The sequence below is a fragment of the Ranitomeya variabilis genome, chromosome 5, assembly GCF_051348905.1.
Source record: "Ranitomeya variabilis isolate aRanVar5 chromosome 5, aRanVar5.hap1, whole genome shotgun sequence".
In the NCBI taxonomy this organism is placed as follows: Eukaryota; Metazoa; Chordata; class Amphibia; order Anura; family Dendrobatidae; genus Ranitomeya; species Ranitomeya variabilis.
The window spans coordinates 382,052,335-382,071,134 of record NC_135236.1 but is presented as its reverse complement, the minus strand read 5'-3'; the positions used below and the strand labels follow the sequence as shown (position 1 = coordinate 382,071,134).

The 18,800-nt window shown below is 45.8% G+C and overlaps 1 protein-coding gene across 2 annotated transcripts in view; it reads right to left on the bottom strand.

Moving 5' to 3' along the window:
* The window catches only part of CTTNBP2 (cortactin binding protein 2), a 206,261-nt gene extending 190,474 nt beyond the window's left edge, over nt 1–15,787 (bottom strand). Inside the window, exon 1 of one of the 2 annotated variants that reach the window (XM_077265000.1) lies at nt 15,557–15,787. In XM_077265000.1, the coding sequence (XP_077121115.1) occupies nt 15,557–15,700 (144 nt within the window). In that variant the 5' untranslated portion in view covers nt 15,701–15,787. The remainder of the gene's footprint in view (nt 1–15,556) is intronic. The other variant, XM_077265002.1, reaches the window with a different exon arrangement.
* Between the last annotated feature and the right edge of the window lie 3,013 nt (nt 15,788–18,800).

Genomic DNA, 18,800 nt, shown 5'->3' with positions numbered 1-18,800 from the left:
TTAGTGTAGTGGAACCCTTAGTGTGTGGGTAGAGGTTCTCACTAGTGGCTGCAGGGCTTATCAGGACCTGTAGGGTTAGCCGTCAAGGAGCGGGGGCGCCAATACGTTCCCCCCTAGGACGTCTACCTCCGCAGCCAGGTAGGGGCAGTACAGGTGCCCTGAATAGGGTCCTATAGTTCTCCCATCAGTTTCTTTTATTCATTTTTTGGTTGAGCACATGTCTTTTGTTTGTGTTTTTTTGAATCACGTTTAGTGGTGTTGGTTGCCTTGTTTTTAATCAATAAAAGTGTTTTTAGTATTGAGGTTTTTCATATGATTTTTGATGGTCTCTACCTCGTACAGATTGTTATCTGATTGATAAATTTAAACATTGAAACCCCCCACAAGTGACACCATTTTGGAAAGTAGACCCCCTAATTAACTTATCTAGATGTGTGGTGAGCACTTTGACCCATTAAGTGATTCACAGAAGTTTATAATGCAGAGCCGTAAAAATAAAAAATCATATTTTTTCACAAAAATGATCTTTTCGCCCCCAATTTTTTATTTTCCCAAGGGTAAGAGAAGAAATTGGACCCCAAAAGTTGTTGTACAATTTGTCCTGAGTACACTGATACCCCATATGTGGGGGTAAACCACTGTTTGGGCGCATGGGAGAGCTCGGAAGGCAAGGAGCGCCGTTTGACGTTTCAATGCAAAATTGACAGGAATTGAGATGGGACGCCATGTTGCGTTTGGAGAGCCACTGATGTGCCTAAACATTGAAACCCCCCACAAGTGACACCCTTTTGGAAAGTAGTCCCCCTAAGGAACTCATCTAAATGTGTCATGAGAGCTTTGAACCCCCAAGTGTTTCACTACAGTTCATAACGCAGAGCCGTGAAAATAAAAATTATTTTTTTTTTCCACAAAAATTATTTTTTAGCCCCCCGTTTTGTATTTTTCCAAGGGTAACAGTTGAAATTAGACCCCAAAAGTTGTTGTCCAATTTGTCCTGATTACGCTGATACCCCATATGTGGGGGGGAACCACCGTTTGAGCGCATGGCAAATCTCGGAAGGGAAGGAGCGTCTTTTGGAATGCAGACTTATGGTCTGCAGGCGTCACATTGCGTTTGCAGAGCCCCTAATGTACCTAAACAGTAGAAACCCCACACAAGTGACCCCACATTGGAAACTAGACCCCCCCAAGGAACTTATCTAGATGTGTTGTGAGAACTTTGAACCCCCAAGTGTTTCACTACAGTTTATAACGCAGAGCCGTGAAAATAAAAAATCCTTTTTTTTTTCCACAAAAATTATTTTTTAGCCCCCAGTTTTGTATTTTCCCAAGAGTAACAGGAGAAATTGGACCCGAAAGGTTGTTGTCCAATGTGTCCTGAGTACGCTGATACCCCATATGTTGGGGTAAACCCCTGTTTGGGCACACGGGAGAGCTCGGAAGGGAAGGAGCACGGTTTTACTTTTTCAACGCAGAATTGGCTGGAATTGAGATCGGACGCCATGTCGCGTTTGGAGAGCCCCTGATGTGCCTAAACAGTGAAAACCCCAATTATAACTGAAACCCTAATCCAAACACATCCCTAACCCTAATCCCAAAGGTAACCCTAACCACACCCCTAACCCTGACACACCCCTAACTCTAATCCCAACCCTAATCCCAACCGTAAATGTAATCCAAACCCTAACCCTAATTTTAGCCCCAACCCTAACTGTAGCCTTAACCCTAGCCCTAACCCTAACCCTAGCCCTAATGGGAAAATGGAAATAAATACATTTTTTTAATTTTTCGCTAACTAATGGGGTGATGAAGGGGGGTTTGATTTACTTTTACAGCGGGTTTTTTAGCGGATTTTTATGATTGGCAGCCGTCACACACTGAAAGACGGTTTTTATTGCAAAAAATATTTTTTGCGTTACCACATTTTGAGAGCTATAATTTTGCCATATTTTGGTCCACAGAGTCATGTGAGGTCTTGTTTTTTGCGGGACGAGTTGACGTTTTTATTTGTAACATTTTCGGGCACGTGACATTTTTTGATCACTTTTTATTCCGATTTTTGTGAGGCAGAAAGACCAAAAACCAGCTATTCATGAATTTCTTTTGGGGGAGGCGTTTATACCGTTCCGCGTTTGGTAAAATGGATAAAGCAGTTTTATTCTTCAGGTCAGTACGATTACAGCGATACATCATCTATATCATTTTTTTATGTTTTGGTGCTTTTATACGATAAAAACAATTTTATAGAAAAAATAATTATTTTTGTATTGCTTTATTCTGAGGACTATAACTTTTTTATTTTTTCTTTGATGACACTGTATGGCGTCTTTTTTTGCGGGATAAGATGACGTTTTCAGCGGTACCATGGTTATTTATATCCGTCTTTTTTATCGCGTATTATTCCACTTTTTATTTGGCGGTATGATAATAAAGCGTTGTTTTTTGCCTCTTTTTTTTTTTTTTTTTTTTACGGTGTTCACTGAAGGGGTTAACTAGTGGGGCAGTTTTATAGGTCGGGTCGCTACGGATACTAAATATGTGTACTTTTATTGTTTGGTTTTTTATTTAGATAATGAAATGTATTTATAGGAACAATATATTTTTTTTTTTTTGCATTTTTTTTGGAATTTTTTTTTTTTTTTTTTACATTATAACATTGCCCCGGGGGGGGGGGGCATGATGTTATAGTGTAAGATTGCCGATCTGACACTTTGCTGTGCACTGTGTCAGATCGGCGATCTGACATGCACAGCTCCTAGAGGCTTCCCGGCGCCTGCTCTGAGCAGGAGCGGTAAAGCCACCTCCCTACAGGACCCGGATGCCGCGGCCATCTTGGGTCTGGGCCTGCTGCAGGGAGGAGGAGGTAAGAGACCCTCGGAGCAACGCGATTACATCGCGTTGCTCCGGGGGTCTCAGGGAAGCCCGCAGGGAGCCACCTCCCTGCGCGATGCTTCCCTATGCTGCCGGAACACTGCGATCATGTTTGATCGCAGTGTGCCGGGGGTTAATGTGCCGGTGGCGGTCCGTGACCGCTACTGGCACATAGTGCCGGATGTCAGCTGCGATAGTCAGCTGACACTCGGCCACGCTCCCCCCGTGAATGCGGCCGATCGCGCTGGACGTACTATCCCGTCGGTAGTCATACGGGCCCACCCCACCTCGACGGGATAGTACGTCCGATGTCAGAAAGGGGTTAACCCTATTTCCAACCCTAGTCCAAATTCCAACCCTAACCCTAAGGCTATGTGCCCACGTTGCGGATTCGTGTGAGATTTTTCCGCACCATTTGTGAAAAATCCGCAGGGAAAAGGCACTGCGTTTTACCTGCGGATTTACGGCGGATTTCCAGTGTTTTTTGTGCGGATTTCACCTGCGGATTCCTCTTGAGGAACAGGTGTAAAACGCTGCGGAATCCGCACAAAGAATTGACATGCTGCGGAAAATACAACGCAGCGTTATTTTCCGCACCATGGGCATAGCGGATTTGGTTTTCCATAGGTTTACATGGTACTGTAAACCTGATGGAAAACTGCTATGAATCCGCAGCGGCCAATCCGCTGCGGATCTGCAGCCAAATCCACACCGTGTGCACATAGCCTAATTCTAAGGGTATGTGCACACGCTGCGGAAAACGCTACGGATCCGCAGCGTTTCCGCAGCTGCGGGTCCGCAGCAGTTTCCCATGAGTTTACAGTTCAATGTAAACCTATGGGAAACAAAAAACGCTGTGCACATGCTGTGGAAAAAACTGCGTGGAAATGCAGCGGTTTACATTCCACAGCATGTCACTTCTTTCTGTGGATTCTGCAGCGGTTTTACAGCTGCTCCTATACAAAACCCCAGTTGTAAAACCGCAGTAAAATCCGCAGAAAAACCGCAGTAAATCCGAGATAAATCCGCTGCAGTTTTGCACTGCGGAAAAATACGTGTGCACATAGCCTTACCCTAATTCTAACCCTAGCCCTAACCCTAATTCTAACCCTAGTTCTAACCCTAACCCTAGTGCAAAAATAAAAGTAAATATATTTTCTTTATTTTATTATTGTCTCTACCTATGGGGGTGATAAAGGGGGGGTTCATTTACAATTTTTTTTATTTTGATCACTTTGATAGGTTTTATCACAGTGATCAAAATGTACCTGGAACGAATCTGTCGGTCGGCGGCGCCCATGGAATAGACGGACGGACACCGGGAGGATCGGTAATTATGAGGGGGGGGGGGAAATTGGAGCACGGGGGGTATCGGAGCACGGGGGGGGGGTGGGATCGGAGGACGGAGGGGAGCGGACAGGAGGACGGAGGGGAGCGGACAGGAGGACGGAGGGGAGCGGAACACAAAACGGAGGATTGGGGAGGAGATCGGTGGTGGTGGCGGGGGGGCAGATTAGGTTTTCCAGCCATGGCCGATGATATTGCAGCATCGGCCATGGCTGGATTGTAATATTTCACCACTTTTCATTGGTGAAATATTACAAATTGCCCTGATTGGCTGTTGCACTTTCAATAGCCAATCAGAGCGATCGTAGCCACGTGGGGGCAAAGCCACCCCCCCCTGGGCTAAAGTACCACTCCCCTGTCCCTGCAGATCGGGTGAAATTGGAGTTAACCCTTTCACCCGCTCTGCAGGGACCCCTCCATGACGCCACATAGGCGTCACAGGTCGGATTGGCACCGACTTTCATGACGCCTACGTGGCGTCACAGGTCGGGAAGGGGTTAAAGATGTTATTTTAGGCAAAAATATACATATATTTTCATCTTTTACATTTTTAAAATTACAAAAAGGAAAAAAAGTGTCACAGCTTGTAAACCTTTTTGGAGCCAGACAAGAGTCTTTCAATTCTTGTTTGAGGGATTTTTATCCATTCTTCCTTGAAAAATTCTTCCAGTTCTGTGAGATTCCTGGGTCGTCATGTATGCACTGCCATTTTGAGGTCTAGTCACAGATTTCCATTGATGTTCAGATCAGGGGACTGTGAGGGCCATTGTAAAACCTTTAGCTTGCGCCTTTTGAGGTCTATTGTGGATTTTGATGTGTGTTTAGGATCATTATCCATTTGTAGAATCCATCCTCTTTTCAACTTCAGCTTTTCTACAGATGGTGTTATGTTTTGCTTCAAGAATTTGTTGAAATTTAATTGAATTCATTCTTCCCTCTGGCCATGAAATGCTCCCCGTGCTATCGGCTGCCACACAACCCCAAAGCATGATTGAATCGCCCCCCATGCTTAGTGAAATGTTCTTTTCCTTAAATTCTGTGCCCTTTTTTCTAAACGCATGCTTTTGATCATTGTGGCCAAAGAGCTCTATTTCAACCTCAATGGTCCAGAGGACTTGTTTTCAAAATGTATCAGGCTTGTTTCGATGGTCTTTTGCATACTTCCGATACTGAATTTTATGGTCAGGATGCAGGAGAGGTTTTCCTCGGATGACTATTCCATGAAGGCCATATTTGTGCGGGTGTCTTTGAACAACTCCAGAGTCTGCTAAATCTTTATAAAGGTCTTTTGCAGTCAAGCGGGAGTTCAGATTCGCCTCTTTTGCAATTATACGAGCAGGTCTCACTAAAATCACTACAATTTTGCTTGGTCTTCCAGACCTTATTTTGACCTCCACCGTTTCTGTTAACTGCCATTTCTTAATTTCATTTTGCATTGAGTAAAGGGAAACTTGAAAACACTTTGGTACCTTCTTATAGCCTTCTCCTGCTTTGTGGGCTTCCACAATAAAAGTAATTTTGACCATTGGTGCCAAAACTTTTACATGCCACTATAGCTGTCCTTACAAATACATATGCCTAAGTGTACATTCAATAAAATAGGCCATGCTCAGACCTCGTTTGATTTAAAATCCATAGTTAGTCTTTCATTGGCACAGAGGACTAACCAGATAACAATGGCATAATAGATATATATGACAGGTATATGCACAATAGATAAAACACTGAACTAAATGTATGAAGTTAATGGGAAATGAGAGCACTTCCACACCACTGTATTTTTGGTACTAAACTCTCATCAGACTAAAACATCCAATTATTTTCCAAATGAAAGATTTTTCTGCTTTCCTATTCTTTTTTAAAGAAGTTGTCCACTACTTGGACAACTTTATCTCATACCCCTCGCCTGGCCCCCCAAAATAATAAAGCTTATACTCACCCCCCGTGCTGGTGCCGTTCCCATAGTATCGGCACTCCCGGGTCTCCTGTGCGGTTGTTGAGGCACGTGCCCACTCAGCGCCGGTGTCACTGTCCCGGCCTCCTGTCGAATTGAGCAGGAAGAAGTCCGAGAACAGCTGAAGCCCTGCCTTCCTCTTCATGCTTGATTTGTCTGAAGGCGGGGACAGTGACGCCAGTGCTGATTGAGCGCCGGTGTTACTTGTCACAACAACCACATTTGGGCCACGGGACCGCGAGTGCTGACACTTGAGTTGAGTATAAGCTTTATTATTTTACAGGAGCCAAACATTTGGATCAAGAACAGGTTGTCCTAGTAATGGACAACCCCTTTAATCATTTATTTTCTGTAGCTTAAAGGGAACCTGACTGGGGATACACGCTGTCCAAACTGTGGGCAGCCCATATCAGGCTCTGGCTGTACGATCACAGCCATGTATGTTTGACCCTGAAACACTGTGGCGTTTCAGTAAAAAAAAAAAAACATTCTTTTAATAGCAGCTGGGGACCGAGCCACGGTGTGCAATAATCCTACAGGTGGGTACCCTGTATGACGTTTTTTTAACGGACATTAACTTGCATGGCAGTGTGTGATCCGATTTACGGATGAAAATTGTGTATCCAGCTATGTTTTCTCCCGGACAGACTCGGTCCGAGGGGGAAAAAAAACAAAAATCAGACATGTGCACGGCCCCAAAGAATAACATTGTGCCATCCGATGTTTTGTCGGATCGCACTAGGACTGAAAATACGGTCGTCTGCACGAGTTCATACAAGAGCTAATTTTACAGAATGCCAATTAACCATTAGACATGGGAGAAAACGAAAACTCCGCACAGACATGGACCTTGGTCAGACTGATTTTACCCCAGGATCAAAGTCAAGGTCTGGCTGATAGAAGGTTGCTCAGTAATTAGCCGGACTCTTCTTCATGGCAATAAATATAGGGACCTACATGCACTGTAGAGCTGCGCAGTGATGTTTCTTACAGTCTTATGACACATTATACAATATATTAATAATCTTCCTATGCAGTACCCTTAAGATATAACAAGAACGTGATTTTGCAATAATGACAGGTTGCCCAGCAGTGTCATCAAGTCATTTCAAGGTAACCATCTATGATAAACAAGTTGCCTAGCAACACATTAGAATTCAGGAAGCAGACAGCTAGATCATACCAATTCTCTCCGACCACTCCCACCACACAATATGGACATAAATCCCAATTATTCATGTAGTAATTCCCCTCTTCCAGCGTGAAACTGTACACCCAAAGGTCTCCATTACATGTCTGTTCTGTGCCCCGGAATGGCCACCCTGGAAAGGTCACCAAGGATCTGATCTCACAAACTCCTACACTAGTCCCATAGCCTAATAGGGGAAATTCGTTATGTAAGCAAGTCTGTGGGAGTATTCTCTATACAGCAGCCAACAATCACATCAACGCTGCAATGGATATGTCTGCCTATGGTATTTACTAAGCTAATTCAATGAGAAACAGGAACAACTGGTTATTACATTCCCAAATCCAAATATTTTTCTCCAACCTACTGATGAAAAGCACAACAAAAGTCTTGTCATTTCATACAGGTCTGTGTCTGCATACTACTTTTTCCTTCACAGGATATGGCTGAATGAACTGTGAATAAGGGTCCTTCATATATCAGTTTTCTGTGTACGAGTGCTATCTGGGTTTTTCGGATAGCACTCGTACCCATAACAGTGAGGGGCTGTTCATAAGAGTCTGTTAGGGATCCGAGTGTCAGATCATATTGGCAATGCTGGTCTATGGGTCAGTGAAAAATATCTGACAGAACTCAGATGACAACTTAGTGTGGTCCGATTTTCTTTTTTCTCTCCATTTTATTGGAAAAAAAAAAGTGAACTTTAAGCACTTTGTGCATATTTAGCGAATTATAATAGACGCATCTAATATGCTTCACTTTGTACAGCCTGGAAGACTTCTAAAGAAAGGAGAAGTGTCCAGATGATAGATTATATAGATAGATACAAAAGGCAATTGGAGGCTGCACACCCAAAGATATGAAGAATAGGAAAGTTAAAGGGAACCTGTCACCAGGTTTGGCCAATATGAGATGAGGCCATCGCCTTTCAGGGCTGATATAGAACATTCTATAATGCTGTATATCTGCTCCCAACCCGACCTGCAAGAGAAGAAAAAGACTATTTATTATACTCACCTGTGGGGCGGGGCGGTCCATGAGGTGTCGTTGGTCCTGGTCCAGCGCCTCCCATCTTCTGACTTCTTGTGGATGACACGTCCCTACATTATCCACACATTCTCCACAGCAAGAAGGCAGGCACTGGACCGAGACCAGCGACACCCCACTGACCAGTCCGCCGCGCAGGTGAGGATAATAAAAGCTCTTTTTCTGGTCTTGCAGGTCGGGTTGGGGTCAGATATACAGCATTATAGAATCATGTATACCAGTCCTGAAAGGTAATGGCCATACCTTATATTGGCCAAACCGGGTGACTGGTTCTCTTTAATGGCCCATTGTGGCAATGTTTCGATCCACAGTGTGAACCAGGCGTCGCTACCATCAAAGGTCTCCGGCTCGGAACTTCTTGTCCAGAATGTAGGATCTCCTGCGACTGCCACACTGAATTGTGTTGGCATCCGCATTACACCGATACAGTCCTATCCTGTGATAGAGCAGCGAGAAAAAGCTCACTACTAAAGCACAAGCCCCTATCACAGACATTTGTGCTGATGACCTGGCCTCCCACTTTATAGAGAAAATAGACAATATCCGTCAGGAAATCCACTCCCAATCACCCAGTTCAGTGACTCCCATCTGTCCCTGCATTTCCCCTGGCTCACTCTTCACATTCGATCCCATCACAGAAGAAGAAGTCTCCAGGCTCCTCTCCTCTTCTCATCTGACTACATGCACCACCGACCCCATTCCCTCACACTTCTTCCAGTCTCTCTCTCCAGTCGTCACAACTCACCTAACTACAATCTTTAATCTTTCCCTCTCCTCTGGCATTTTCCCCTCCTCCTTCAAACACTGTATCATTACTCCATTACTAAAGAAACCCGCTCTCGACCCATCCTGCATAAACAACTACAGACCAGTCTCCAATCTCCCCTTCATCTCTAAACTCTTGGAGAGCCTGATATACTCCCGCTTTACCCGTTACCTCTCCACAGTCCGGTTTCCGCCCCCTACATTCGACAGAAACTGCACTCATCAAAGTGACCAATGACCTTCTGACAGCAAAACGTAACGGTGACCACTCTCTGCTCATTCTTCTCGACCTTTCTGCAGCTTTCAACACTGTTGACCACCCTCTCCTACTCTCTAGGCTCCAGTCACTAGGCATTAAGGACACTGCTCTCTCCTGGTTCTCCTCCTATCTTTCTGACCGCTCCCTTCAGTGTTCTGTTCTCTGGCTCCACTTCATCTCCTCTTCCTCTCACTGTCGGGGTACCTCAGGGCTCAGTCCTTGGCCCCCTTCTCTTCTCCCTCTATACAGCCCCAATTGGACAGACCATCAGCAGATTTGGCTTTCAGTACCATCTTTATGCTGATGACACAACTATACACGTGATCCCCTGACGTTACCCCCGCTGTACTACAGAACGCCACTGACTGTCTGCAGTCTCCAACATCATGTCCGCTCTCTATCTGAAACTCAACCTCTCCAAAACGTAACTTCTTTTGCTCCCGCCATCTACTAACCTCCCTAAATCTGACATTTCCCTCTCCGTGGGTGGCACCATAATAACACCCCGGCAGCAGGCGCACTGTCTGGGTGTTATGTTTGACTCCGATCTCTCCTTCACCTCCCATATACAATCTCTTGCCCGCTCGTGCCGCTTACACCTAAAGAACATCTCTAGAATCCACCTTTTTCTCACCATGGAAACAACAAAAGCCCTCACTGTGGCCCTGATCCACTTTCGCCTGGACTACTGTAACGCTCTGTTAATTGGCCTCCCCCTCACCAGTCCATCCTTAATGCAGCAGCCGGGGTCGTCCATCTGTCTAATCATTACTCGGACGCGTCCACTCTTCGCCAGTCATTACACTGGCTGCCCATTCACTACAGGATACAATTCAAAGTACATGTTCTCACCCACAAAGCTCTCCACAGTGCGGCACCCCCTTTGATCTCCTCCCTCATTTCTGTCTATTGGCCTAACCAACCGCTGCGCTCTGCAAATGACTTTCGACTAACCTCTGCACTAATCCGTACCTCCCACTCCCGACTGCAAGACTTCTTCCCTGCTGCGCCAATCCTCTGGAATGCTCTACCCCAAGATATTAGGACCATCCACAAGTTGCATAGTTTTAGGCGCTCGCTCAAAACACATTTGTTCAGAGCGGCCTACCACGTTTACTAAACTAGTCAAAGTCATTTTATGTTTGTGTGTGTGCGTAGCTCATTCACTATCTCCATCTATCCCCCACCCCCTGAAGATGGCTGGACCATCATTGTAAATGCACACCTGTACTTTGTATCTCCCCCACCTCATTGTAGATTGTAAGCTCTCACGAGCAGGGTCATCTTATTTCACTTTAATTATTGTATTGTTAACGTTGTTACTTATGACTGTTGGGTTTGAAACTGTTAAACTGTAAAGCGCTGCGGAATATGTTGGCGCTATATAAATAAAGATTATTATTATTACTCTATTGCGGTCAGTCTCCTAAGCCACAGACCATTATAGGCCTCCATCTTATGAGATTTCAGTGCACCCACATAGATGGCGTGAAGAGGTCATTGCGCTGCGCAGCCTCTGAAGGCCCACTTTAAAAAACAGAAGAAAAGATAGAGACTGCAGTGCCGAGTATCGGGATTAGGAGAGTATAACCTTCATACTATGTACAGAGGGAGCTGTATGTATCACCTGACAGGTGCCCTTTAATGTATTTTGGTTATTACATAGTGGGAGGTGTATTTTTAGTGTTTGTATAATGTATTTTGTACTCACTATATAGTGATAATTGAGGTGGCCATTGTGTAGCCATATTATTTTGGCTTTGTTTAGTGGTAATTTTGATAATAATCTTTTTTCGTATAGTGTGTTATATGGTTAGCAACAGCGGTATACTGTAACTATATAGGTATAGATAATCCTTTAAGTGGCGGGGGGTCATATGGGGAGACATGTAGTTTGGGGCCCTGATCTTTTAGGATCTCTTCAACGCTGATGATGTGAACCTTTCACAGTAAATAGGGGCCTGCTAAAAAACAAACAAACATGTGGTACTTGCATTTTTTTCCCAATGGTAATCTACAGGTGACATTAACAACTGTACGACAGTGAACCAAAGGTGAAAATATAACATGGTATGGGCAAAGCATTATAGTGGCTTACACTTGATGAGGCTTTATGGCATCAGGCTTCACAAAGTAAGAACAAACTATATGGCAGTGGCCACAGCTCAGCAACGTTGGAATCCAATATGTGCATGACTCACAGCAGATGAGGTACAAGAACTAAGCGCTTCAAGAAGCCCCCAGAGTTCAGCTGGAATAGCAGAAGCAACCGTTACAGAAAAGAATGCAGTCTCTAAGCTACATATTGATTCAGCACTTGGCTTTTTTATATAGCCTTCACTGAGCTTAATGTAGGATTCCCCACAAAGACACTGCCACAGCTTCTTGGCAGAGGGAATGCAGGATCCTTTTTTTTTTTTTTTGCTTTGTCAGAATGGATGGAATCCCATCCGTCACACCAAATAAAAGGACTTCATTAGACAGAGCAAGAATCTACAACAGTAGCATTTCCTCTCATGGACCAGACTAGTTGCATTCATTTCAATCAATGCTTTGTATCTGCAACACTGCAGGGAAAATAAGAACTCACTAGTGGCTTCTGCAAGATGCCTCCCCAGTGATCCTACTCCTTGTCTGGAGGACCATCTCAAGGGATTGACAGACCTTAAAGGGAACCTGTCATGCTGAAAATGGTATCTAATCTGTAGGCAGGATGGCAAACACCAGGAGGAGCTGATATACATTTTTGGGGAAAAGATTCAGTAAAAAACTCATTTCATGCATTGAAATCCTGGCTGTCTGCATACCCTTAAGTCCAGCGGGCGATCCTACTAGTGAATGCAGTTGTCCCTGTATGACTGTACATGCAGAGATAGCGGTCAATCACTAGTAGGACCGCCAACTGGACTCATACATACAAACACCAGGGATTTCAAATGAATCAATTACAAGTTATACTGAATCTATTACTGTTCACCTAAATATCATTCTGCTCCGCTTCTCCTTTTCTATAGCATACTGTCCACAGATTGGACTTCATGTACGTGACAGGTTCCCTTTAAAGAGCAGATCTGCAAAATCACAGTGACTCAAGACAGGGGTATAAATGTTGGCTTTTTGTTGATGAAAATGGAAGGCTGAATACTGGTTTCTATGGGTAACAAGACACGATTTTTTTGACAGTTCTGATAAATGAGGCCTTACATGTTTACTGCAGAACTGGGATATCGACCAGTAGGGAATCTGCACTAAGCGTTCACATGGGCTGAGTCTAAGAACAAAACACGGCAACTACAATATAATGTCCAATACTGTGACTACTAATCATTATTGCGATAGCCCCCAAACAGGGAAGCCGAATGTCCCTGATGCCATGCAAGAACTACACATATAGGGAGAAAAGCCTTCTAGAAATCAGGATGCCCGCTACACCTTCCATGTACTCCTACCGCGAATGTGGATGAAGAGATGCGGGAAGACGTTCTTACAATTTAGTGTATGCATCACATACGGGGGCAACAGGTTTCATTTATCGCTGGCCAAGATGCAATACCCCTAGGGTACTTTCCGAATCAAACTCTCAATCTAGACAGTAATCTGGATCGCCAGAGAGAAAACATGCAATACAAGGTACAGCACAGTGAGTGCAAATGAGGGTTAACACAACTGCACGCAGGTTTAAAGAAAGACTAGGACAAGCTGTATATCTGAAAGTTCCTATCTGTTTATCTGGAAGCTATATCCCAACATAACCTTTTCACTGTGGATATTATCTACTGCAGTGTGGCCAGGAAACTGCATTTATTACATTGCTGTGGATTTCAGGCCAATCCCCGGTAAGAAAACATACCCTGAAGGTTATAATAGAGATCTGCAGAAAGGTCAATACCCTGATATAATGATACTACAGGAATCACTCGATGTACAGCTGAGGTCATACCATGTTTACGGCTTAGGTCTGAAGGATACATAGATATTACGTGATGGACTCATAGGTTTCTGTGGGAGAAATCTATGCCTCAGGTGTCTGTGTGTTGTTCATCTGTTTCCTTCTTGAAACAATGTTTTTCCATACAGTAAACAAATAGATGTGTTACAATGTATTTTTTCAAGACATAAGCCATGCAATTGCAGATTTCTCTACACAAAGCAGAATATGACTTGGGTTGAGACAAAATTTGCGGTACACAAAAGGATAGAGCAAAACATGCACAGTATGTGTAAGACAAGGCTGTGTCAGCAGTGTACAAAGAACAGGCTGCAGGAATATGTATTCTGCTGAGGGTTCCTGCAGATCCGCACCAGGCAAATACAGACCTGCAACCCCACACATTGATGACTGGATCACTCCGGCTCCGAGAGGAGTAATATCATTAGCTGGTATTAGGGGATAGCTATTTACTCAGCTCACACTATACCGTAATGTACAAAACGGAGATGTGAAATACGGCTGCACGGATGGATATAGATAAGGGATGGATGGATAGATAGATAGATAGATGACTTTGGGCAGCACTGTGGCTCAGTGGTTAGCACTGCAGCCTTGCAGCACTGGAGTCCTGGGTTCAAATCCCACCAAGGACTACATCTACAAGGAGTTTGCATGTTCTCCCCGTGTTTGCGTGGGTTTCGTCCGGTTTCCTCCCACATCCCAAAGACATACTGATAGGAAATTTACATTGTGAGCCACATCGGGGACAGTGATGATAATGTGCACTGCGGAATATGTTAGCGCTACGTAAAAATAAAGATTATTACTTATTATTAGAAGGATCTGAAGTCACATCTTCATCTAGGTCACCGCCATCTGCATGCAGACACTGAGGTCCTTCTGTTCCAGGCTAGAACAGAGCAGGATTCTTGGTGACATGAATGCAGGCAATGTCCCAGTGATGTCTGATGTCAGTAGTGCAGCGCTGACAGTATCTCTGATAGCCCTCCCAGTGTCAGGGCATTGCTCCCGGAGCAGCCCTCCAGCCCTGGCACATGTCCACTATTTATACTCCAGCAGCACGCCATTTACTGACCGCCGCTCCTGCATGACTACATAGAAATGGAGCAGAGCTCGGTTTGTCACACGCAGCATCTGCTCGTATGAGGACTGTAGGCTTATCTGCGGGTCTATAGAAAATCACAATGACGGTCAGCACAACTACGTGGGCATTTATCTATCAGATCCACAGCTTTGTCACTGCCACATAACCTCACTGGAATGGAGAACATCTCTGTCCCCAGTCCCTGGCAGCACTGCTAGAGGGGCACAATGGCTGTGACCCCGCACTGCAGCACAGGACATCAGTGGTCACTGCGGTCATGGATAGAGCCTTGTGTTTATCCAACAGCACAACTGGATACACATGACAGTCAGCAATGCCTGCACTGCCAGCCTGGACCACATACTGCACTGTACTTACAGCCTGGACCACACACTGCACTGTACTTACAGCCTGTACCACACACTGCACTGTACTAACAGCCTGTACCACACACTGCACTGTACTAACAGCCTGTACCACACACTGCACTGTACTTACAGCCTGTACCACACACTGCACTGTACTGCCAGCCTGTACCACACACTGCACTGTACTTACAGCCTGTACCACACACTGCACTGTACTAACAGCCTGTAACACACACTGCACTGTACTAACAGCCTGGACCACACACTGCACTGTACTAACAGCCTGTACCACACACTGCACTGTACTAACAGCCTGTACCACACACTGCACTGTACTTACAGCCTGTACCACACACTGCACTGTACTTACAGCCTGTACCACACATTGCACTGCCAGCATGTACCACACTGCATTGCTAGCTTATGTCATAGACTGCACAGCCAGCCTGTATACACACTGCACTGCCAGCCTGTACCACACACTGCCACCATGTACTGCCCTGCAACCATGTACCTCACACAGACACTGGCACTGTCAGCCTGTACCACACTGTACTGCCCTGCCAGGATGCACTACACATACACTGCACTGCCCTACATTATCGAACAGCCCTGCAGACCATTCCTCCCTTGGAGACCATTCCTCCCTTGCAGACCATTCCTCCCTTGCAGACCATTCCTCGCCTGCACACCCCACATTAGCGCCCACAGCCTCCTTACATTGTCCGCCTCCCCATGGTCACTGGAGAACGGCTGCTCCCCGCTCTCCCCGACTGTCGCCATCTTCGTGCTGTAACAGACTGCGAGTGAATAGAGCCGTGGAGAGGAGACAGTGGAGGACGGCCCCCACAACCAGCATACCATTACCACAGCCTGCTGCTCAGTGCTCCTCCCCTACCTGCTGCCTGCCATGGCTGTTAACTGTGTGTGGACCTGCAGGACAGAGGAAATCCAGCACCCACTGCACTAGTGACCCCTCTCTGCCTGCCACCTCCATACTGTACATCTTCCCTCTAAATACAAGCCTGCAGCTTTGTGTGACTGGCACAGCATGGGTGGGGGGAACATGGCAGCACCGCACTGCTGGATCCTGGGGGAGCTTCTGTGGGGACACAGCTAAGGCAATGGAGAGAGAGAGTTCTGTAGAAAGACCCCATATTGCCGGGCCCCTAACCCCCACTTGACTCTTGACATCTGTGCTGCCCCCCACTCCCTTGGAAGAACAGATGTTTCTATGGAATATTATCTTCTGTAGTGAACTAAGAAAAAGCCGCGTTACCCTTATAAGACCACTGCCCACTCACCAAATGCCCCCAAAGGCATACCAGATCCTGCGTATGTGGACCCCCATACCCGAATGTCACCCCACCCGCCGAAATGACGAGGAGTGGCATCTGGTTTCAGCTATCACCAAAAGGTTTCTTTTCTTGTCCACGAACGAGTCATTATAAAATGACACATTATCCTCATTATTAATGAGCCCTGCGTTCTAGGGCCAAAGTGTTATTAGTGATAAAAGTAATATTACTAATATTATGTGACAGGAGTAACAGTACCGGGCTCATTCCTTTTGTGCCCCTCTGCGGTAAATCCGTCATTTCCGGGTCCTCACTCTGTTCTTGTGACATGGTCCCTCATCCAGCACTGCGGAATATGTTAGCGCTATGTAAACTAATGAATGAATAAAATAATATTACTTGGACCAGAATGGCTCTGTAAAGGGAATCTGTCACCTCATTTTGGCCCTATAAACTGCGGCCACCGCCATCAGCGGCTTATCTACAGCATTCTGTAATGCTGTAGATAAGCCCCTGATGTAACCTGAAAGATGAGAAATAGAGGTTATATTATACTCACCCAGGGGCGGTCCGGTCCGATGGGCGTCGCAGGTCCGGGTCCGGTGCCTCCTATCTTCATACAATGTCGTCATCCTCCTTGCTTCTGTCGCGGCTTCGGCGCAGGCGTACTTTATCTGCCCTGTTGAGGGCAGCGCAATATACTGCAGTGCGCAGAGCCCAGGAAAGGTCAGAGAGGCCCAGCGACAGAAGCAAGGAGGATGACATCGTATGAAGATGGGAGGCGCCGGACCCGGACCTGCGACACCCATCGGACCCGGACTGCACTGAACCGCCCCTGGGTGAGTATAATCTAACTTGTTTTTCTCATCTGTCAGGATACATCCGGGGCTTATCTGCAGCATTACAGAATGCTGTAGATTAGCCCCTGATGGCGGTGGCCGCAGTTTATAGGGCCAAAATGATGTGACAGATTCCCTTTAACAAAATGACAATTCATGAATATTCATGCACATGGAGTGCCTGCTAGAGCCGTGGGGTACTCGGCCGGGGTGGCTGTCACGGCAGCAGTGACCCGGTCCGTGGCCCTGGGCTTCCAATAAAATGATGAAATGAAATGAAAGGGGAAATAAAGTTTATGGGGAATTGTTTGTGACGCCACCTGTGGTACTCGGCTAGGGATGGCTGCTTCAGAGACCACTGGGGCTGATGGTGATGCAGCAGGGTTGGTACAGCTCTCCACAGGTAGAGCTTAGCCCCAGGGAGTGATGGAATTAAAGGTGATGATGGATGTTGTGGTGCAGGGCAGGTGACGCAGTAATAATTCAGAGGACACAGCAGGGTGCAGTTTCTGTGATTTTACTCACAGTTCTTAGATGCAGTTGCAGCGCCCCAGAGTCCTGGTCGTTGCAGTATTGTCGAGTGATGGTACGTCTGATGGTACTAAAGGAGTTCACCTGACCAGGTATCACAGTCACACACTACACTTCACACTCCGGCCACCAGGGGGAGCAAAAGGTTCTATCTATTAGGCCACTCCTCACACTCGGGTAAAACTGGGGGTTGGATAGGAAGTTAGAGAGAAAGCTACCTGGGTTCGACCCAGGGAAGACCTGTCAGGCAGACAGGGGGAGAAGGAGGAACATCTGAGCTGCAGACAGAGGTCCCTGTCAGGGGTGGGATCCTGACAGAGGCATAGCAAGAGATAGAACGTTACGGAGCTGCGCCTGCACCTCATTGCGGCAGCATCCTAAGGAAGGACAAGAAGCGAAGTATATTCGCCACCCTCCACTCCAACCCCCAGAGTGATTTTTAAGTATGCCTGATTTTTTACATAAATTTTGTGACATTTTAACTAGTGATGAGCTAGCACTAAAATGCTTGAGAACTGGTTACTCGAATCGAGCAGGTTGGACGTTCGGATGGGCTTGACTCGAGTAACGAGTATAATGGAAGTCAATGGGAAACTCGAGCATTTTTCTGGCAGACTCTCCCAGGAGGTCTGTGGGGGCAAGAAAATTGCTTAAGTGGATGGAAACAACGCTTAGGCCGGTGTTACACTTGCGAGTTCAATGCGATAAATTTGCACGAGTCTCTCGCATCAAGTCCCGGCACTGCCGCCAGCACTCGGGAGCAGAGGGTGCGGCTGCATAGAAATAGATGGAGCCGCATGCTCCGGTCCTGAGTGCCGATGGCAGTGCCAGGACTTGATGCGTGAGTTTCTCGCATTGAACTTGCAAGTGTGACACCGGCCTTAGGTGGAATGGGATCAGCATGGGGAAGATGCCTGGATGCATCTCTGATGCCCAGGTCGCTGTTGGAACAATGTTGTCAGAGTATTACGCCACTTTTACCTAGTGACAATAAAACATACAAAACAGAAGATAAAATGGATTTTACAGGAAAAAATGTTAGGAAATATTATTTCTTGTATGATGACTTGTATATAGGGAAAAATTGAAAAGACAAGAAAAAAGCCCACCTCCTCCACCCCTTAGGCTATGCTCACACTTAGTGTTTTAGCTGTGTGTTTGCACTTTCTCATTGCTTTCAATGATGAAAACAATATTAATTGATAAATGTAATTTTAACATTTTACTATCTTATTTGGGCATATGATGTGTGTGCCATGATCAGACACATCCTGTTTAATTTATGAAGGCGGGACT